This window comes from Cydia pomonella, chromosome 7, assembly GCF_033807575.1.
Source record: "Cydia pomonella isolate Wapato2018A chromosome 7, ilCydPomo1, whole genome shotgun sequence".
Lineage (NCBI taxonomy): Eukaryota > Metazoa > Arthropoda > Insecta > Lepidoptera > Tortricidae > Cydia > Cydia pomonella.
Genome location: NC_084709.1, coordinates 18,908,784 through 18,928,593, shown reverse-complemented (window position 1 = coordinate 18,928,593; position 19,810 = coordinate 18,908,784). Strand labels below are relative to the sequence as shown.

General features: G+C 36.1%; 1 protein-coding gene across 1 annotated transcript; it reads right to left on the bottom strand.

Moving 5' to 3' along the window:
* Nucleotides 1-3,064: 3,064 nt before the first annotated feature.
* LOC133520063 (origin recognition complex subunit 3) lies at nucleotides 3,065-18,244 on the bottom strand. The gene is made up of 13 exons (XM_061854353.1): nucleotides 17,921-18,244; nucleotides 17,699-17,839; nucleotides 16,346-16,524; nucleotides 15,542-15,650; nucleotides 13,754-13,974; nucleotides 12,040-12,187; nucleotides 10,621-10,746; nucleotides 9,729-10,043; nucleotides 7,911-8,294; nucleotides 6,358-6,453; nucleotides 5,436-5,573; nucleotides 4,053-4,225; nucleotides 3,065-3,696 (listed from the first exon to the last, which is right to left on the bottom strand). Exons 1-13 carry the CDS (start codon nucleotides 17,945-17,947, stop codon nucleotides 3,600-3,602), a joined length of 2,154 nt encoding a protein of 717 aa, XP_061710337.1. The 5' UTR covers nucleotides 17,948-18,244; the 3' UTR covers nucleotides 3,065-3,599.
* Between the last annotated feature and the right edge of the window lie 1,566 nt (nucleotides 18,245-19,810).

The window sequence follows — 19,810 nt, the reverse complement described above, 5'->3', positions numbered from 1 at the left end:
AGCATTTTTTATTCAGGAAGTTTTATTAAGGAGTCCGATGACCGTGTCAAGATACTTTATTAACAAACACAGCGAAGAGGACAAATCGCCAATCGTGAACTATGCGTCGTTGAAGAGTTCTATTCTCATCATCATTAGCAGTCCCACTTCATAAAATGTCACTTTTTTAAATGTAAATGCTTGATTTGTAAAAGAAAATACAAAAATCACTATATGTATGCCTTTCACATTTGAAGAGTTCCCTCGATTCCTCATGGATCCCATCATCAGAATTGAGTTTTGACAAAAACGGGACCAATCTGTATATATATAGATTCAATCAAAAAAATAATTTTCGAAATCGGTCCAGAAATGACGGAATTATGAAGTAACAAACATTAAAAAAAAACATACACCCGAATTGATAACCTCCTACTTTTGAAATCTTGAAGTCGGTTAAAAATAATTGTAAAAATGTATTCCATTACAATTATCTGACAATCGGAAGTGATTTGCAATTACCAGGAATACATTTTACTCAACTTTTTTTACAAAATGTCAGTTTTAAGTGTCTTCAAAGTAACTAATTTATTTATTCGAATCCACAAGGTTATCTTTAATAGGAACAAATTATTAGTCTTCTGTTATTTTACCATTTATAATTATAGTTTCAAACGAAGGCAATAAATTATCTAGACACAGACAGATAAGTTTAGTGGCAGGTGGTGATATGATTATGCGAATATTAAATTTTTATGAATGCTCATATGGATAATATCGACGATGGAAAGGCAGAATTGTACAGTAGAATATTTTAAAGTATTTTTTCTTTGAAAATAATTTATTATCACGGAATATATTATCGCGTAATTAATTTAAAGTGCATCCAAACGTTTCGAACCCTTTACAGCGTTCGTGGTCAACGGGACACTGAGGTACTGAGGAAAAAATATATTCACCTCTGACAAAATTACAATGTGCAAAACTACCCGTCTACAGAAACAATCAGTTAACTAAAACTTAAATATAAATGACAACGTATGTTGGAGGGAGAACCATAAATTACTTTTGATTAGCCAATAGCCGAAACACATTGACTCTTTCTGGCAGTCTTCTACCGCGCTATTATCATTTTTGGGGGCACTTTCCTCCTAGACTTCACACGGTTTCGGCGTCCTCTTGTAAAACCAATGGCACGCATGTCACCCTCAGCCGGCACCTAAATACATACGCAGTACCTACGCACTAACCGCGACGCGAGTCTCAACTTCGATTTTAGTACGCAACTCACGCATGGTCGTACGCCTTAACCGCCAATACAGTATGGAATTGTGAGTTTGCAGCCACAAATGCGTACGTGGCTCTATGGCTTACCAGCCATACCTATAAACGGCAGTCTTAACTCACAATAGTAGATTACTATCTATTATTTACTACTTTAAACCTTAGTGTAGGTTTACTATTGTAAATCTTAATTTATTTAAAGTGCATTTTAAACCGCAAGCATTGCCATACGAATATAAAGCGGTAGGTAGTAATGTAAAGTTTACCTAACCTTTTGAACGCTAGGCGGCCAATATGCCATGCCCCGGACGCCAGGCGATCGCGATTATTTAAGCGAAACTGAACTTTACGGAGTCCTGCGCAAGTCCCTATTGCTTTGGCTAAGCTGTCGGCCTTAGCCGTCGTTGGCGTCCTTGGAAAGACTTTCCTATGACGGCCACTGCCGACTGTGGCGGTCAAAAGGTTAAGGAGTATTATGAGATTCGATCCATGCTTCGTTAGTAGCTGCACGTGTACAATATTCGGTAGATAGCACATTCAACTCTCGAAGATTAAGTATAAGGATAAAATTAAACAAAAGATACAAAAAAACACGTTTATTTGAACAGAAAGTGAAAACAAAACTCATCGGCACTTCATATACAGATAATAATAAATATTAGGTTAGGTCAAAAGTAGGTTAGGTTAGGCTGACAGCTCAAAAGATCGCATATTCGCAACTCTCAAGGCTGTATATTCACTATTCATCTCTGTCAAGAAAAACTTGATACGATGGGATGGGTGACTTGTCTTGTCTTAATATGTAGTTAAGTCGTGGTTATACACTGGTAACGAACCTACTCTGAAACCTTATTAGGATATAATAGAATTACAGATATAATCAAATCTGACTTTTTATGTTAATTATTCGTTTTTTATTGCTTCTGCATGTATAATTAAATACCAACATCATTCGCTTGCTACGAGTAATAGCTATTTAGCATATTGGACAAAACTATAAACAAATTATCAAAAGCATTGCCATTCTACGTGGCAATGTGACTAGCCTTCTGGACACACTGCCCATCGGCCGCAACTTGAAGGACGTTTTTTAGCGTTCCGTAACAAAAGGGTTCCTACCTTATGGTGCGACTGTCCGTCCGACCGTCTGTCTGTCAGATTGCCAAATATTTTGAGAACTACTTGAGCTATCGATTTGAAATTGGAATTTTATGTTTTTATTATTATGTATAGAAAATGCCCAATATAATATAAAGTGGGGGCAAAATTTCAAACTCTTAGGTACAGTCAGCATCAAATACTTTGTAGCAGTCAAAGTGGCCAAATAGTTCTGTACACCATATATTTAGTATGGTGTACCGAACTATTTGGCCACTTTGACTGCTACAAAGTATTTGACGCTGACTGTACTAGGGCAAGTGGGGTATCATTTGAAAGAATTCAAATTGGATTTTCCAAAATGATTTTTCTTTCTTATTAGAAAAAATATATTTTTGAAGGAAAATTTGAAAAAAATATCGTTCCCACCCCCCTCCTCTTATCTCCGAAGTTTATCAACGAAAATGACTGACAATTATGACATTTTTACATAACATTAACATTTTCATAAATATTATGGGAAAGATATAATCACACCTCTACCTTGTTACCTTTTTTTAAATCATCAAAAATCATTTTCCAATTTCTTTAGCAATTTACCGTTTTTATTTTATTTATAAGGCCTTTATTCAAGTTTATTTATAATTTTGTTATCATATTGACCTAAAGCAATAATATTTTTGTTAAGTAAATGAAAAAATCTATCGCGTAAAGCGTATACTCAGAATTGATCGAGATACTTAGCGATGAGACAGACAGATACAGTGTCACCATAAGGGTTCCGTTTTTTACCGTTTTGGTACGGAACCCATATAACTTTTTGGTCCAAAGGCACATGATTCTTATGAGCTGGTCAGAATTGTCTGGCAGCTTCTACGTCGATAGTTACGGTGACATCCTTATGGAGATTTAGTAATTATTAAAAAATTAAATTGTTTTACAAATTTAGCGTATAAATTTATCTGTTTTATTTAATAACACAGTATCGTATTAATTAAAAATCATTAAAACGAATCAGTTTAACATTCTTGACCTGTTTCGCTCCATAAAAAGGAGCTTAATCAAAGTCACACGCGTTGGTTGGTCGACGCAAGCCTCCTTGTTAGCTGTATATTTAAGGGCACAATAAATATGAGGGAAACTACAACAACTAACCCAAAATAGGGGTTTGGAGATCGGTGGGGATCGTCCCCGGTGGTTTGACTCTAGCTTGAACTGGTGGATGTCCATATTGTCCATCACCAGGTGAGACGCATCACGTGGTCCGTCTTCCTCTTTGAAGACTTGATGAAGCCAAGGAACTGGAGTTCCGCCACGGCTCGAGTGAATCGTGCCCTGAAAAAAAAAGAAGTAAAGGTGCTATTCCATTGACCATTTGACAGCACGCTAATGGAACGTCAGCCGTCCAAGTGTTATTAAATAAATATAGGTGCATTTTTACACAAACTGACAAAGTCCCACAGTAAGCTCAAGAAGGCTTGTGTTGTGGGTACTCAGACAACGATATATATAAATAATATACAAATACTTAAATACATAGAGAACATCCATGACCCAGGAACAAATATCAGTACTCATCACACATTAATAGTCCTTACCGGGATTCGGACCCAGGACCATCGGCTTCATAGGCAGAGTTATTAGACAACTATAGACGACAGGTAGGTTGCTGCATATTTAAGGGTCATTACTGTGTGTGCACGTCTCCTTCTTCCTCCCCCGGGCACAGCACCGCGGCGAACGCCTGCAGCCAGTCGTACAGGTTGATGTGCTTGCCGCACTCGCGGTGCAGCTTGTACGCTAGACACACGTCGGGAAGTGTCGCTGAAGCGCTGTCAGACGACGATAGTCGGCAGCATGAACACTGAAACAAAAGCATTGACCTCGTAAGACATCTTGGATACAAGTTCAACAATTTCGAGTATCCACTTTAACATGTCATAAGAAATATTTTCAGCAAATTTTGTTTGTCTGTAAGTCTACGATATTTCATGTCGATGGTTAAGAGTAATCATATCGACACAGAATATGTAGAATATTCAATTTGTTAAAAACTGAGGAACTACATTTAAGAGACTTTTTAGAACGATCACGATAAATGTAAGTAGCTAAGGCCCCTTCTATTGTCGGGTTTAAATTTCGTCTTGTTGAACGCGTGCGCAAAAAGAATACGAAGACCTAAGTAAATAAAAAACATAATGTATCGATCTGCAACTTCAACAGTCCAAAAAGTTAAATGTTTAGCTACTCTAATGAATTTTACATAGTAACTACATCTCTACTGCTATTTCTAGTTGCTATAAGAATTTTTGCAAGAAGTATTTCTCGGCGAGCAAAATCAGCCCATGGCGATATCCAGAATTAGGCAGAATGCATAATTATGTAAAAATATGATTCGGAGGTACAAAGCCACAAAGAAAAGTAACAGAGTCCCTAAAAATATTATAAGTATTTACAAGATGACGCGGTAATTTCATGAAAAACATACACGCCTACATTTGTCTGTGTATTCTTTATAATACTGGAAGCGAGCGTATCAAGATTAGTACCTGTAAATAAAAGTGTGGGCTGCTGAGCGCGATTCGACGATCTGGGGGCCGGGGCAATAACCGTGAAAATCGAAATTCGCAAATTACGGGGTTCTTTCTCTTTTACTCCAATGAAGGCGTAATTAGACTGACTGACAAAAATGCCCGCAATTTGCGAACTTCCATTTTCGCGGTTATAGCCCTGTTTCCTAGGGCTGCTCACGTTAATATAGTACATTACGATACAAGTGCGAAAAATAGGAAATTCGAAACGAGTGGCGATAAATTAAAACACGACCGAAGGGAGTGTTTTAAATCGACACGAGTTGCGAATTACCTATTCGCACATGTATCGTACAACGTTTTACAGTACATATGGCCCTTTAAATGTTCGACACAGTAACGTAATATGCTACTTCTCGCACTAGTGCTATAAAGTAGCCCCATATGTACTGTAAAATAATAACACCTTGTTGAAGCCTGCGTGGAGGGAAGTCGCAGGCCCTAAGAATATAAACTATACAAGCAAGAGTAGCCCTTAGGTACCTGTAAATAATGGTGTGGGTTGCTGAGCGCGGTGTGCACGGCGCCGCGGGGGGAGCCGACGATCTGCTTCCTGACGCTGCTCACGTCACTGAACAATAATACCTCGTGGAAGGTCTGTGTGGTCGGCGGCTGTAGGCCCTAGGAATATAATTAAACTAAATGATTAAAATCATCATCTATAGAGGCGAATGGAACGAATAATGAATGATTACAAGTAAGAATTCTACATTCAAAATGACGCTGACAATCTCATGTCCGAGGTTGTTATATTTCCGACGTATGAATGCTGCGATACGTATACAATGAATTCGTTCAATTGTTTTTTTTACCCTAATATTATTTGAACGTGGGCCCATATAACCCGACAGAATTTAAAGATGTATTCTTGACCGCATTTAGAGACTAAAATGTTATACAAGGTTTTCTGAAATCGGTCTTGTTTTGTGAGAATTCTTGTGAAAATTTGTTTCTGTAATAACTCAGTGATAAACGTCGTTTTGGCTACGACGCTGCCGATACGTGACTTGATCTAGACATACCAAAGAGAATTTGAAATAAAGGTAGATTGTTAAAGAAAATTTTGTAGCCACAGTTAATGTAGTGCCATCTTTCGACACATGATTAAAACTATTAGAACCCCATTTGACTTTGATCCTTATTCTTTCACTGATATATGTTAAATTTGTTATATATCAAAAAGTGGCGCCATCTTACCGGGCATCGGCTAAAGGTTGTGGCACCATCGCTCGAAACGATGCCGCCATACCTTTGGCCTTTGATCTATTAGATGTAAATTTTTTTTTGCCTAATTAGACCAAAAGTCATAAATTTTTTTGCTCCTTATGACCTCAGGAATGCGTGGTTAATCTATCAGATTACATAATAATTAAGAATGACTACTATACAATAATACGATACATACCTTTGCAAACATGTCCTCGAGGTAGCTGACGAAGCGCGAACGAATCATCTCGAACTCGGATTGGATGCGGTCTGCCCTCGTCGCACGTAACAGTTGCTGGAAAAAGCAAATCGGTTCTAGAAATTATCTTAAACGTATGCTTATTTAAATCAAGAAATAAAAGTAACGGATAATCTTGTAAAAATCCCTTTACTGAATCCGATTCCCACGGGTCCTCTCTTTTAAGACTATGCAGAAATATTTAATCCCTTGAGTCGCAGGAACCAAATTTACGAGGCAATACACGACCTTAAGGTTTTAAATCTAGAACTGAATTTTGATTGCCATTGTGGACGCGATATCCGTGGGATTCACGAAGTGCCTTGACTCGTATTGTCATGTTATTAAAGGTTAGATTTGACAAATCTGTGCGTCATCGTGGATGACACGATCTATATGTATGTATGTAAACACCTTATTGTACATAAGACAGCTACATGTGGAAATCACAATAAAAACAGAATATATGTCATGTAAAAAGGCGAACTTTCGAAAATATATGAAGATACAGACTTAACTATACAGGTGTAAAAAATAGTGGGGATCCGTTTTAGGATATTGTGTATCATGTTTTAATTGGGAAAAAGTTGAAAAAAAAAACTTTTTGACGCGAAAAATTTTGTTGTTCTATGCTCGTCCAAGTCGGCCAGCATTCCATACAAAGGCCAAAACTTTTTGCGTAAAAAAATTTTTTCTTCTACTTTTTCCTAATCAGAACACGATACCGAATATGGCCTTTAACGGATCCCCACTATTTTGTTATACCTACACTTTATAACGAAATAGTACACGCTAGAGGACGGGAAACGAAGGGTTGCAGGCCAAGTAGATATACACGGCCGAGCGAAGCGAGGTCCGATAGGCATACGCGGCCGGCAACCCCGTTTCTCGCCGAGATTTGTATAGTGCTTTTCTCAAACTTGCAATGAAATAATAATAAAAAAATGGCTGATGATGATGATTGTGTCATGTCCTAATGTGATAAATTATTGGGTGCGTCGGTTTTCGTTGGGTAACGAAAATTTGATTATTTTTGCGCTACGACGCACGGTTTAAGAGATATAGCCTTATACAGATTTCTGCATGACTGAAAAAAAAACTTTATACTCATACTCATACTCATACTCATAGTTTATTGATAATGTAAATTACAGGTCAGGTATAGGGCTGTATCTCCAAAAATAGTAAAATTTTCGTTCCCCTTTGAAACCCTGAAGTAATAATTAACAAACACAAAAAGAAAAAAAAAAAGAAAAAAGGCAAAAAAAAAGAAAAAAGCATAATGGCAGAATTTTGCTTATAGGTTTTTTAAGGTTGAATGCCAAGACGTGTCATAATTTGACGTTTAAAAACAAAAGAAGGTTGCCTTACAGGCCTAGGTGTGTAAGGCTGTATGAAATTCCTTTACATATCATCTTCACTCGTCGCACCTGATATGTGGTATTTCCGGATCTAATTTGAAGTAAGTCATGTCAACATTTCATTACAAGTTTGAAAAAAATGTAATTACTAACCTCTTTCAATTTGTATCTATTTCCCGGTACAATTTCCATATCATTCTCAGTCTCATTAGCGACATTTGCCAGCACAGTAGCCTCAGTATTGGCTTTTTCGAGCTGCCTCAAAAACGTAAGCAAATGTACCCTGACCGTCTTAGCAAATGTTTCTCCTAACTCATTATTTAAGACTAATTTATTAGCATTGTTCTTAGTTGGTGAGGATCTCAGTGGTTTCACTGGTGACACTACTTGTAGCTCCGAATTGACGACTTTAAGAGCACCCTGTATACTGTCAAGTAGCTTCAGTTGAGACTGGAAGTTTATGAGCTGCATACATTCTTTGAAAGTTGGGGTTTTGGTTATAGATTCGCCGGCACATTTGGTGTATATTTCGCGGACCTGTAAAAAATCAAGACAACTGTGTACACAATTTTTAATATTTTTTTCAATATTTTTTTTTAATTTGATATGATTTTATACTGTATACCACTACTGCATGGATTTTTCCTTATGAGCAATAAAGATATTGAGTATTGAGTTAGTAGATTGTGTCACAAAAGAGCAAAATGACATATTTACAGCGTGGGCATACATTGAATCCTAAATGAAGCGAAGGATTCTAAAATAGAATCAAAAGCGTAGTGAGGGTTTCAAGTTAACACTTAAATCCCTCACTCAAGGTGGAAATAATTTTGCTTCCATGTGACACATACTGCTTTTCACATCACCTATGGGGACATTATTATGTTTCAAAATATAATTTAAACTAAAAAAATTGTATACACGTAATCGATTATAAAGAAAATGTCATCAATTATGTGCATACTATATTATTTTTTTATTTCGTCAGGTGAAAAGCTAAACAAAAAAAAATAAAAAAAATATAGTAATATGGTTAATTATGGCTATGAACTTGTGGTGGTAATAAGTAATATTTGTTTGTTAGTTAACGATTTCATTGTGTTTATATTTTATACTAACAATAAAATGTCCAGAACAAAAAAGTGCCACTTTGATCCCTCCTAGCAGAGAAGAAAAGCCCTTTTCCGAATAGGTGACGTGAAAAAATTGTACTTATATGGTTTCAATGCCAAGAAAAGATATCATTATCGTCACTATTTAAAAAAAAAAAGATTATTTAAGATGTGCTCTTGAATGATGAAACGCAATAAGTATGTAAAAACTCAACAATCTTTTTTTGTTGAACGTATAAGAGTTTTTCCGATGTAGGAATGATTATCTCTCCTAACGATATTCAATTAAAACATAAATTAAGATGATTATCCAACTTTGAACAAAACAAATTAATTCATTAAACATTTTGACCGAGTCTTTTTTAAGTCACATCACACTATTATTATATAAATTATAAACTAAAATAGATGTCATATATTGAAAAAGTGGTCAGTGCTGGAGGGCTTGGTTACTTTTTATTCAGTATAGGGAGCGTGCATGAACTGTAGGAGGCAGCACAGAAGCCGTCAGATTTTTGGCGCGAGGCGTAAATGTGATGTTTATTGTACCGATGTAGCCCACAAGATGGCATATACACAAGAAAACACGTGACGTGTAAATTTACATGTTTATTGTTCCCATTCAGGCCACAAGATGGCAGACCCTCCGACGCGCACGGTCTCTATATGGCATATAATAATATCGCTGTATGGAAGTATGGTAGTGAGGCTGAATTATTAGTATTATGGCATATATTTCAGTTTAAGATGATTATTGTTCATATCTACGAGTATTGTAAAGCAGGTTAAGAGCCCATATAAATTTTTAACGATTGAATTTATAAAGCTATACTTATTCGTATGACCAACCGAAACTCACCGTCTTCCCAATGACATTTTTAGGCAGATCCTTCAAAAAGGCCGCCAACAACCGCACACACAAATAAAAACTGTGCAAGTAATCATGTAGCTTGTTCAATTCTTGGCACAATACTTCTCTAAAGAAATTGTCGTCTTCAAAGAGACCTATCTTCGTTTCACAGTCCTGTGCCTCAAGAAAGGGCCGGAAGGAAGGCAGTTGGCGGATGGTTTCTAAGTCTTCTGCTGATAATTTGGATGCTGCGTTTTCGATATCTTCTCGTTCGCAGCAGAGTGATTTCACGTTGTCTCCGTAGTAGTGTTCCATCATACAATACTGAGAAGAAAGATATCATGTTAGGTATCAGTATAGACCGTGTCATTCACGAAGACGCGTGCCTTCACTCGTAATTTCATGATATTAAAGGTTAAATTGGATAAATCTGTATAGTAGTTTATACAATAGTCGAACGGAAAGTATTCAAGGCCAACTTTGTTAAATGATTGTTCCCTGACAACGTTTTATGTCGCCATCGCCATATTGCGGATTTTCAGTGGTACTAATTTATTTTACCGGCGAAGAATCTCGGACAACCGACGTGAAAGTCATCGAATGTTACCGTAAACAAGAAGAAATTATTTTGTAATTTAAAAAAGTGCAAGTTTTTTTGGCAAACAAGCATACGGCTCGCCTGATGGTAAGCAGTCTCCGTAGCCTATGTACGCCTGCAACTCCAGAGGAGTTACATGCGCGTTGCCGACCCTAAACCCCCCCCCCCCCCCCTTGTGAAATGTGTCGTTGACATGTGAAATCTGCCTTGGTCGAAACTCTAACATCCAAGGTCTGCTGCAGAGGAAGAAGTTTTCGTAAGTCTCGTTAGGAAATGTTTCTGTTAAGTACAAATTTGATTTACCTTTATGCTTTGAATAAGTCCTGTGACTGAGAAATCATAGAATAAGAACACATCAGTCAGCAGCTCGAACGCTTTTCCGGATAGGTGGAGGGGACTTGTGTAGTTCAGGAATATATCTTCAAGCACCTGAAAAATACATAGTGCCTATTAATCTCAGACATAATCATAATTGTCTAATATGACATCAGTAAATTATATTACCACGAGATCACGTTACAGGTACCTACATATATTATAAGATATCACACAAACTAAATACTTATAATACAATTTCATCTAATAACCATTACCATCTTGAATAAGACGAAGGTTGGTAGTGAAATAGCAAATTAAGGAAAACTATTTTTTTGTTTACAATTCTCAGTCTTCATTATTTATTGGTCTCCACAATTTTATACAATTATCAAAACAAAATTAGGTAGAAACTGTCAATGCATCAAAGAGAATTTGAAATAGAGGTGGATGAGGGAAATTATGCAAAATGGTGTTTTTTTTAGACATTACTTGGGTCAAAATTCTTTTAGTTGTCTTGTTTTTTGTGTCCAAAAAATGTGACGGAGTGGAGCTTTTTGTATCAGGTGAAATTTAGTTTTTAATTTTTCTCAAGATAATTATAATCTACGGCTAGAAAGACATGAAATAGCACTCAAGTGTCAGTTTATTTATTTGATAAAATACAACAATATAAACGTGACAGAGTGGTCAGAAACAAAACAACAAAAATAATTTAACCCACCTGTTAAATTACCTACACTAAAAATTAAGAACTTACATTTATACCTTAATCATAAACTTGGGAACCTACCTGATTCAAGAACAGTGAGCAAACCTATTAGCTGGACATGCAAATATGCTTTGCTGACTGTACATCGGCGAAGAATGCAAATGGAACACTTTGATAAGCAATTTGGACAAGACGTGATCGGTAGAGTGGACGGGTGGGCACTGTATCAAACTTGAAACCCACCTGATTCATGTACTCTGGCGACGAATGTGAATGGGACACTTTGATAAGCAGTTTGGACGAGACGTGTTCGGTACAGAGGACAGGGAAGAACTGTATCAAACTTGGAACCCACCTGATTCATGTACACTGGCGAAGAATGCGAATGGAACACTTTGATAAGCAGTTAGGACGAGACGTGATATGGGAATGACTTGTGCAGCGCTGACATCGACGTTGCCACGCCGAATACGAACACAATCGGTAGAGATGACAGGTAGGAACTGTATGAAAGTTGGAACCCACCTGATTCATGAAAACCGGCGAAGAATGTGAATGGAACACTTTCATAAGCAGTTTGGACGAGACGTGTTAGGGGAATGACTTGTGCAGCGCTGACATCGACGTTGCCACGCCGAACACGAACACAATCGGTTGAGATGACAGATAGAAACAGTATCAAACTTGGAACCCACCTGATTCATGTATACTGGCGAAGAATGCGAATGGAACACTTTGATAAGCAGTTTGGATGAGACGTGGTAGGGGAACGACTTGTGCAGCGCCGACACCGACGTCGCCACGCCGAACACGAACACTATCGGTAAAGAGGACACGTACGAACTGTAACAAAAATAAAAACAGGTAACAGTCTTTAAAATTATCTTCAGCATTATTGAGAGGTATGGTGTCCTAAACTGAACTTTTATTTATACCACGTCGGTGGCAAACACGTAAACGGCCCGCCTGATGGTAAGCAGTTACCATGGTCTACAGGCGCCTGCAACTACAAGGGTGTTACATGCGCGTTGCCGACCCTTTAAACACCTGTACTCCTTTTGTCTCGATCCACATTCGGAGCGTCCGCGGGAGGAAATTCCTCTTAAACAGCACGATTTAGGTTCTAGGGTGTGAGAATGAACACCCTGCCGACGGCGGGCGGTGCGGTGATAGAAAGCGGCCATTGGCATCATGTCAAACAATTCTTCAGAGCACAGCCCATTGTAAAAGTGATAGAACGCCACAACGTCTCTCCTTAGACTTAAGGATTCAATGTCACTTGTGAGTTTGGGATCGTCAACAATTTGTACAGCGCGCCTTTGGACTGAGTTGAAGGGTCCAAGCTGGTATGCAAGTGCTCCTGCCCAAAGGTGATAGCATTACTCCATATGGGGTCTGACTTGCAATTTATATAGTAACAGTCTTTGCCCCAGAGTAAAGTATCGCCTCACTTTATTGAGCACACCGAGTTTCTTGGATGCCAGTACAGCCTTCCCTTCTAGGTGGCTACGGGGAGGTGGCGGGTGGACTTCCCTAAACCATAAATAAACCTAAATATGCAGAGGGTTATAAACAATTTGAATCAAACTTAACTCTGCAGAATTTTTGTATCGAGACTGTCCCTTTGTATCGAGAATGGAGACTTGTTAAACATATCAGCTAAACCTACTGTATCATATCAGTCAAAAAGACATGCACTATAATTGGTCAAAGGATTCATGAAATTATATATCAACTTAGTTGGAAATATTGTTACCATTGTTCATTTAATCAACACTATTTTAGAGAGTTTGAATTTTTGATCTGCTCATCCACATCAATTTTTTAGTGTATCTTGCCAACTACAACGCCTATAGTTCGCGTCATCCACGGTGACGCGCAATTTTTCAAATCTAACGTTTAATAACATAGCAATACGAGTCAAGGCATACGTCGTCGGGAATGACACGGTCAATACACGGTGTCCGCGAGGAAAGGGAAAGATTTTAACAGTATATTCCGGATCGTATATAGAGACAAAAATGTCATATAAACTTTTCTTTTAATTCGCCTAGTTTCAGAGTTAATACCAATTTAAAAAAAAAACGTTTTTTTATTGTTTTTTAACGCCTTTTTGGAGTCACCACTGTGGGCCCTAGTCTAGACTGCCTTATTGCCAGATATCAAAGTGACAAGGAGCCCTTTGAATTTGAATATTAATCCATAAATTTTCCAAGAACATAATAAATACATTATGTTTAAAAACAAACAAATAGTTAAAAAAAACTAGTTGGCGGAATTGGGTTAAATTTGTATAAGATTTTTTCCTTCTTATGACCTAAAGAATACGTGGTTATTTTTTTTCCGATACCTCGCGGGCACCTTGTATACAAATTTTAAGGATAAGAAATATTTCATAAAAACACTAACCTTATAATCATAACAAAATCTTGTAAAACATTACAATTGAAGCTTTCAAAGTCCGGTATAATGATGACCAGTGATCTCATAGAGATGTTTTGTCTTTTCTTGGGAGAGGGGCTGAGATACTTGGCGTTGTACCAGTCCTGTAACAGTCTCATTGTGCATTGGTTCTTTTTTAACTTTTTCTTTGTTGGCAGTGTCTCATCATCTGAATCTACACTGTCATCCTGAAAAAAAGATAAATAACCTTAAGCAACCAGTAAGCGCATTTACAGTATGAAAATTATAGTCCTAACTCATCACCATCACCAAGCTAAGCTCTGCGTAGAGGGCGCTACTAGCACCAACACAGGTCCTACTGCGAAACACGAAATTCGAAATTTTGTTATCTACCTCTCTATTACTCTTGCATATTCGAGTGATAGAGAGGCAAATAACGAAATTTCTATTTTCGCGTTTCGCGGTACTCTCTGTAAACAAACCTCCTTGATACATCAGTCATAATGAAAACTAATCAAAAAAACTGTTTTTCTACTCGTCGACTGTAATGGTTGAATTAACATTTCGAATACCAAACTATAATTGCGTACTTTTCACGTATGGTCCCCCAACTCAACTATAATATTCATTTCGATACGCTTTAGTCAACTATAAAGAATTTGACCAATCACGTGCCACCACCCTCCCATAGAAAAGACATAAACAGACAACTATTTGATGGGCATATTCATTCAACGCGCTTTTGTACTACATTTTTGTTTACTGAGATACTTACCAGGTTTTATAGTAAAAAAGTATTATTTTAGATGACACGTAGAAAAAGCATTGTATACAAAAGTGATATAATCAAGCTTCGTTGCCTAAACACGGTACTCGACTGAAAAGCTCTCTATTATATCACGATTGTATAAAATACTATTAAGGCATAACATGTTTATGTTAATCTATGGTTTACAATATGAGCTAGTGCTCCACTCCGGCAGCAGAACATTGCAGTAATACCTCCTGTTATAAGTACCTACATACAGCGTGTCCCTAGCCATTGGACAAAGACGAATGTACATATGCATTAGGGTATTTAGAACCATTGTACAAAGTATCATAACAGCCGGTGTAGCAGTTTCGAAGAAATTAACAAATAATCATTTTTTACTTTGGAGCAGCCTGTATGTGTTAGTAGCGCCTAAGGTAATATCCTCAAAGAATAGTATGAAACCTTCTTCAACCTTTTTGATTATCTTTTTTATTTATGACACTAATAAGCTTCTGACTTTTGAAAAATGTCATCATTATCAAATATTTCGAACAAATTGTCAAAAACACTGCCAAAGATTAACAGAGTGTGTTTCTTTTTTTGTCGATTATTGCAAATAACTTTTGTTCGAAAAATTTATTTTTTTATCTTTTGTTCTAATTAAAAAAAATATTAACGTCAGAGCATTCCTGAGAAGTAACCCTACGTGGGATTACAGGGTTTGTCCAATGGCTAAGGTCACCTGTATAAATAAATAATAAATAAACAAATATTATAGGGACATTCTTACACAGATTGACTAAGTCCCACAGTAAGCTCAAGGCTTGTGTTGTGGGTACTCAGGACAATGATATATAATATACAAATACGAAATACATAGAAAACACCCATGACTCAGGAACAAATATCTGTGCTCATCGCACAAATAAATGCCCTTACCGGGATTCCAATCCAGGACCATGGGCTTCATAGGCAGGGTCACTACCCACTATGGCAGACCAGTCATCAAATAAATAAAATAAGAAATAAGAAATTCTTACCATTATTTCATGTCCATTTACCAGCTGCCAAACTGTATTTTCAACTAAATGCTTTACTGTAGATGCGTCTTGGGAATTTACCATTGCAATGTGAGGTGTCACTTCATCCCTGTAGATAAAGAACAGAAATAAAATTAAAATTGCATGTAAAAGGATACTATGTTTATGTTACATGTTATATACACTTACCTTTTTTCCTGTATTTTAGAAAGCATGGTAAAGAAAAAGTAATGAATTATATACCGAAAAATAAAGCTTACATATACTTCATAGAAGATTAAGGTGGTAATAATTAAGTTTTTTTTAAATGAATCATTTATTTTTAGAATATATAGCAATGAAAGTAACTTTACGGCATAGTTCTTCACAATAAAATGTTATTCATTTTTTTATGCTATCTATGTATTATTGACACAAACCTAGACGCCACCATACAATTAAAATTACACTCTCATTTTAAAATATTTTGAAATAAGATACATTAACATTCAAGTAACATATTGTCAGGGATAGTCCAATACTGCATAACTAACAAACTCAAAAGAGTTTGAAATTTAAACAATGTATAAGGAAGTTGTACCCTACTGCATTTTTTAGTTACATGGTATTGCACTATCCCCGACAATATGTCTAATCTGGTTTTCATTCTTATAAATTGTAACACAAATTGTATGGGTGCTTTTTGGCGGTTCATGTGTCCAGCTTAGCAACTCCACCTAATATTTTGGTTACCTGCACAACAAGCCCTGCCTAGTGCAGAAACCAGAAAAATAATAATTCCATGTCTTATTATATCTTATTTACCTTATTTTTGATATAAGTGTCTCAAACTGAGACACATGGTCTGGCTGGTTGACTCCAGTCAGAAGAGTGGCACTGGGTATAATACCTTCCAAGGTTAATGATTCATTACCTCCGTAGAATGACTTTATATAGTTCACCATGTCATTCAGGAGAACATCATATGTTTTTTGATGCAAATACTGTAAAAAATATTTTCATATTTTAAACCAATATGTAATCTAATATTTTTACACAATAATATTTTTGAAAAAGGGATCAATTATATACACCATTATTGAATTCCGTTAACTCCGGGGTATGGTTAAGTATGTTTAAGGATACTAAATGGCATAGTTAATTTTGAAATAAAAATATTTTTATAAAAAAAGTAATTAAATGTTGCATATAGCATTGTTGTAACATGGGCTTTACATTAAATTAAACTAAACAATTGAAAACTGTGACATATCAATATCATCTCTAACATCAATCGTCAACAACATTCGTCAATCATCATTGTTGTTTAGTAGCAAATGTACACACTCTTACTAAACACTAATCGTTATGTATGGACAATGAGGGTAGGGTTTGACATTTGTGCACAAAGTGAGGTAGTTATGGAAAAGCAGTCTGTCAATGCAAACCTGGACCAGTACATGTGTTTGGACCCCTAAACCGTGAGTTATATTACTAATCAATCCCTAAGGCTAGTGCATACGGCTCGTAAGGGCCTTATAAGATAAAAATAAATTACTGATTATCTCCGAAATGGAGTTCATTACAATACCAGTATCTTTGAGAAAGTTACTTAATTTAAGCTCAGGAATGCACCCTTGAAATTAAAGGAAATCAAAAAAAATATGGTGTAGTAGCAGTTTAGTTAAGTTTAATTATTTCATAATAATAAATTACAGTATAAATTATTCCACCTTAATTATATAAATTTATATTACGATCATAAATAATTTGGCATACAAACTTACAATTATATAATGTCAACAATAATATTAAAAACACAATACAAATTATGAAAACAAACAATTGATAAGTTAAAAAGGTATTAGGAAACTCAATAAATAATAATTGAGGCAAAGGAAATAATATGTTTATGTTAGGAATAATTCGGTACACAGCAGGAAGAAGTTGATATCTCGAGATATAAAATTGAAGAAATTTGAACTTTAAAGAGAATTACATGAGGTTCCAAGTCTTCAATTTTATATCTCATCTCGAGCTATCAACATCTTCTCGCCTTATACAGAAATAACCTGTTAGCTAAACAGGTTATTTCTGTATCTAATTACTAAGATTGATTGTGTCTTTAAGAAATCTAGGAATCTACTACAACACAGTTGACAATTATTGTATACTTACCATAATTCTAGACTCAATTTTGTCCCAATTCTTTTTATATGCCTTGTACCATGGTTCTTTCTTGAATTGTTTTTCGAACAAGTTAGTTTTTTGCTTCACATTTTTAGGTTTTTTTAATGTACTAGGGAATAGAAACACACCCTGTAAAACATAAAACACTAATAATACGGTTCATATCGGAAATGAAATAGTTTAAATTTTTTAATAAGCTGGTTACTGTACCTTTGAAACTGAGACGGTAGACTCCATTTAAAACACAATTGTTTTATTATAATTTTGGCTCAACGACCACCTTGTGTTGAAAATTAACCGTAGTCAGTAATAATGACAAAACTATTATTATTAACACATTAGTTTCGCAACTCAATGAAGTAGATAGAATGAACACTGTTGTCTGTTGAAGAGGCTATTTAAATGAACTCTTAACAGAGACTAAGCCCCAATAGTTACTATATTAAAATAAATCAAATGAAGTAAATGCTTTCGAATAGCAGAAATTAAGGTTCTTTTGTTGATGTGCGGAATTTCGCGGTTACGTTTCTGCCGCTAGGGCTAGGCAGCAAAGCCAGTAACTGTCAAACTGACATTGACATTGAAAATTTGACATTACAATTTTCTTCATAAACCATAGACCATACTTTCTTGTTACAGGCCTCTACAAACCTTTACGATATATCGACCCAACTAAGTGAGATGAAGTGATAGACTGAGGCAACGTATCACAGCATCGGAATATCGGAAGCGAGATAAGGGTTTATAAATCTGTGTATGCGATCTCCGCATACTTTCTGGTGAGAGGGACAGAGAAAGATAGGTATATGTTATTTCCCTGCCGCTCTTAGCAGCAAGATAGAAAAAAGCTTCAAGGGACCGGATCAAGACTGGATATACCAACCCCAATTAGTGAACAAACCTGACTAACATAACACGTTCATTCATTCATGATTCACGCAGTTTTCAAACGAATAAAATATTATTGTTAAAAGTTTAGAAATAAAATAATTATTTTAAATACAATGTAAGGGATTATTTGTGTCATTGTCAGCGTAAGAGACATTGTCGATATGGACTTACTGGTATTCCCATCTACGAACAATTAGCTAACGATTCACGTAAAGATCATGTATGTGGGTAATGACGTGTAGGTGTTTACGGCCCACTTCACCTGTTTACTGGTGCGTCCATACCGTAGGTATTGCGGTGTAGGTGTTTACGGCCCTTTTGACCTGTTTACTGGTGCATCCCTACCGAGGAAACGAACGAACATCGAACCTTTACTATGGTCTTTTACTTTATCAAATTTAATAGTTACATCCCTGTCGTGAAGCGTATGCTGTTTGACCGGTATCCCGAAGCGGATGGTGCAATGGCCAAAACTCTGTTCAGTATATAATGTTGGTGTTTATGTGCCATAGGTAATACTTTATTAGAACGTTGAAAGGGTAAGGAGAGAGAGGGAATGCAATCGAGAAAACAGCAAAACTGTAACAGAAACATATTTATTGTCAATTTACGAGCGATTCCACGTGAGCTGATTGCATTTGTTTATATGCAATCAGTTCAATCAAGCTAATAGTGAAACTTGCCAACAGCAGTGATAGGTGTAAACAAGAGAAACATTAATAACAAGATGTAGCTACAGCTCAAGCACGGGCTCCGTACAATTTAGAGCTAGGAATGGTGTGCACGAAGGGCTGTGGGATCTAGACTCCTCTACGATGTTTAGAAATTGTATCACTCGTATGCAGGGTGTACTGTATTGTGTATCATGTCTTTTAGAAATATTTTTGCATAAAAAACAGCTAATTAGAAGCATTTCAATAAAAATTACAATTTACAAAATATACATTTTATTATAAATTATTAGTGGACGGATATTACCAGAAATAAAAAGGGTACGCAAATATTACTAAATATATATTTTATTTCTTTCTCAATTTATGCTTTAATGAGAGCTCTTAACCATTAGAGATTATATTGATTGATACCTATTTACAATACATATTTAAATTGGATAGAATATTTAATTCTTCTGTAAGAATCATGTGTGTTGGGTATACATATTTAAAAACCCTCCATTTTCTGCAGTTAAGAGTTCCATTATAGCAAGTG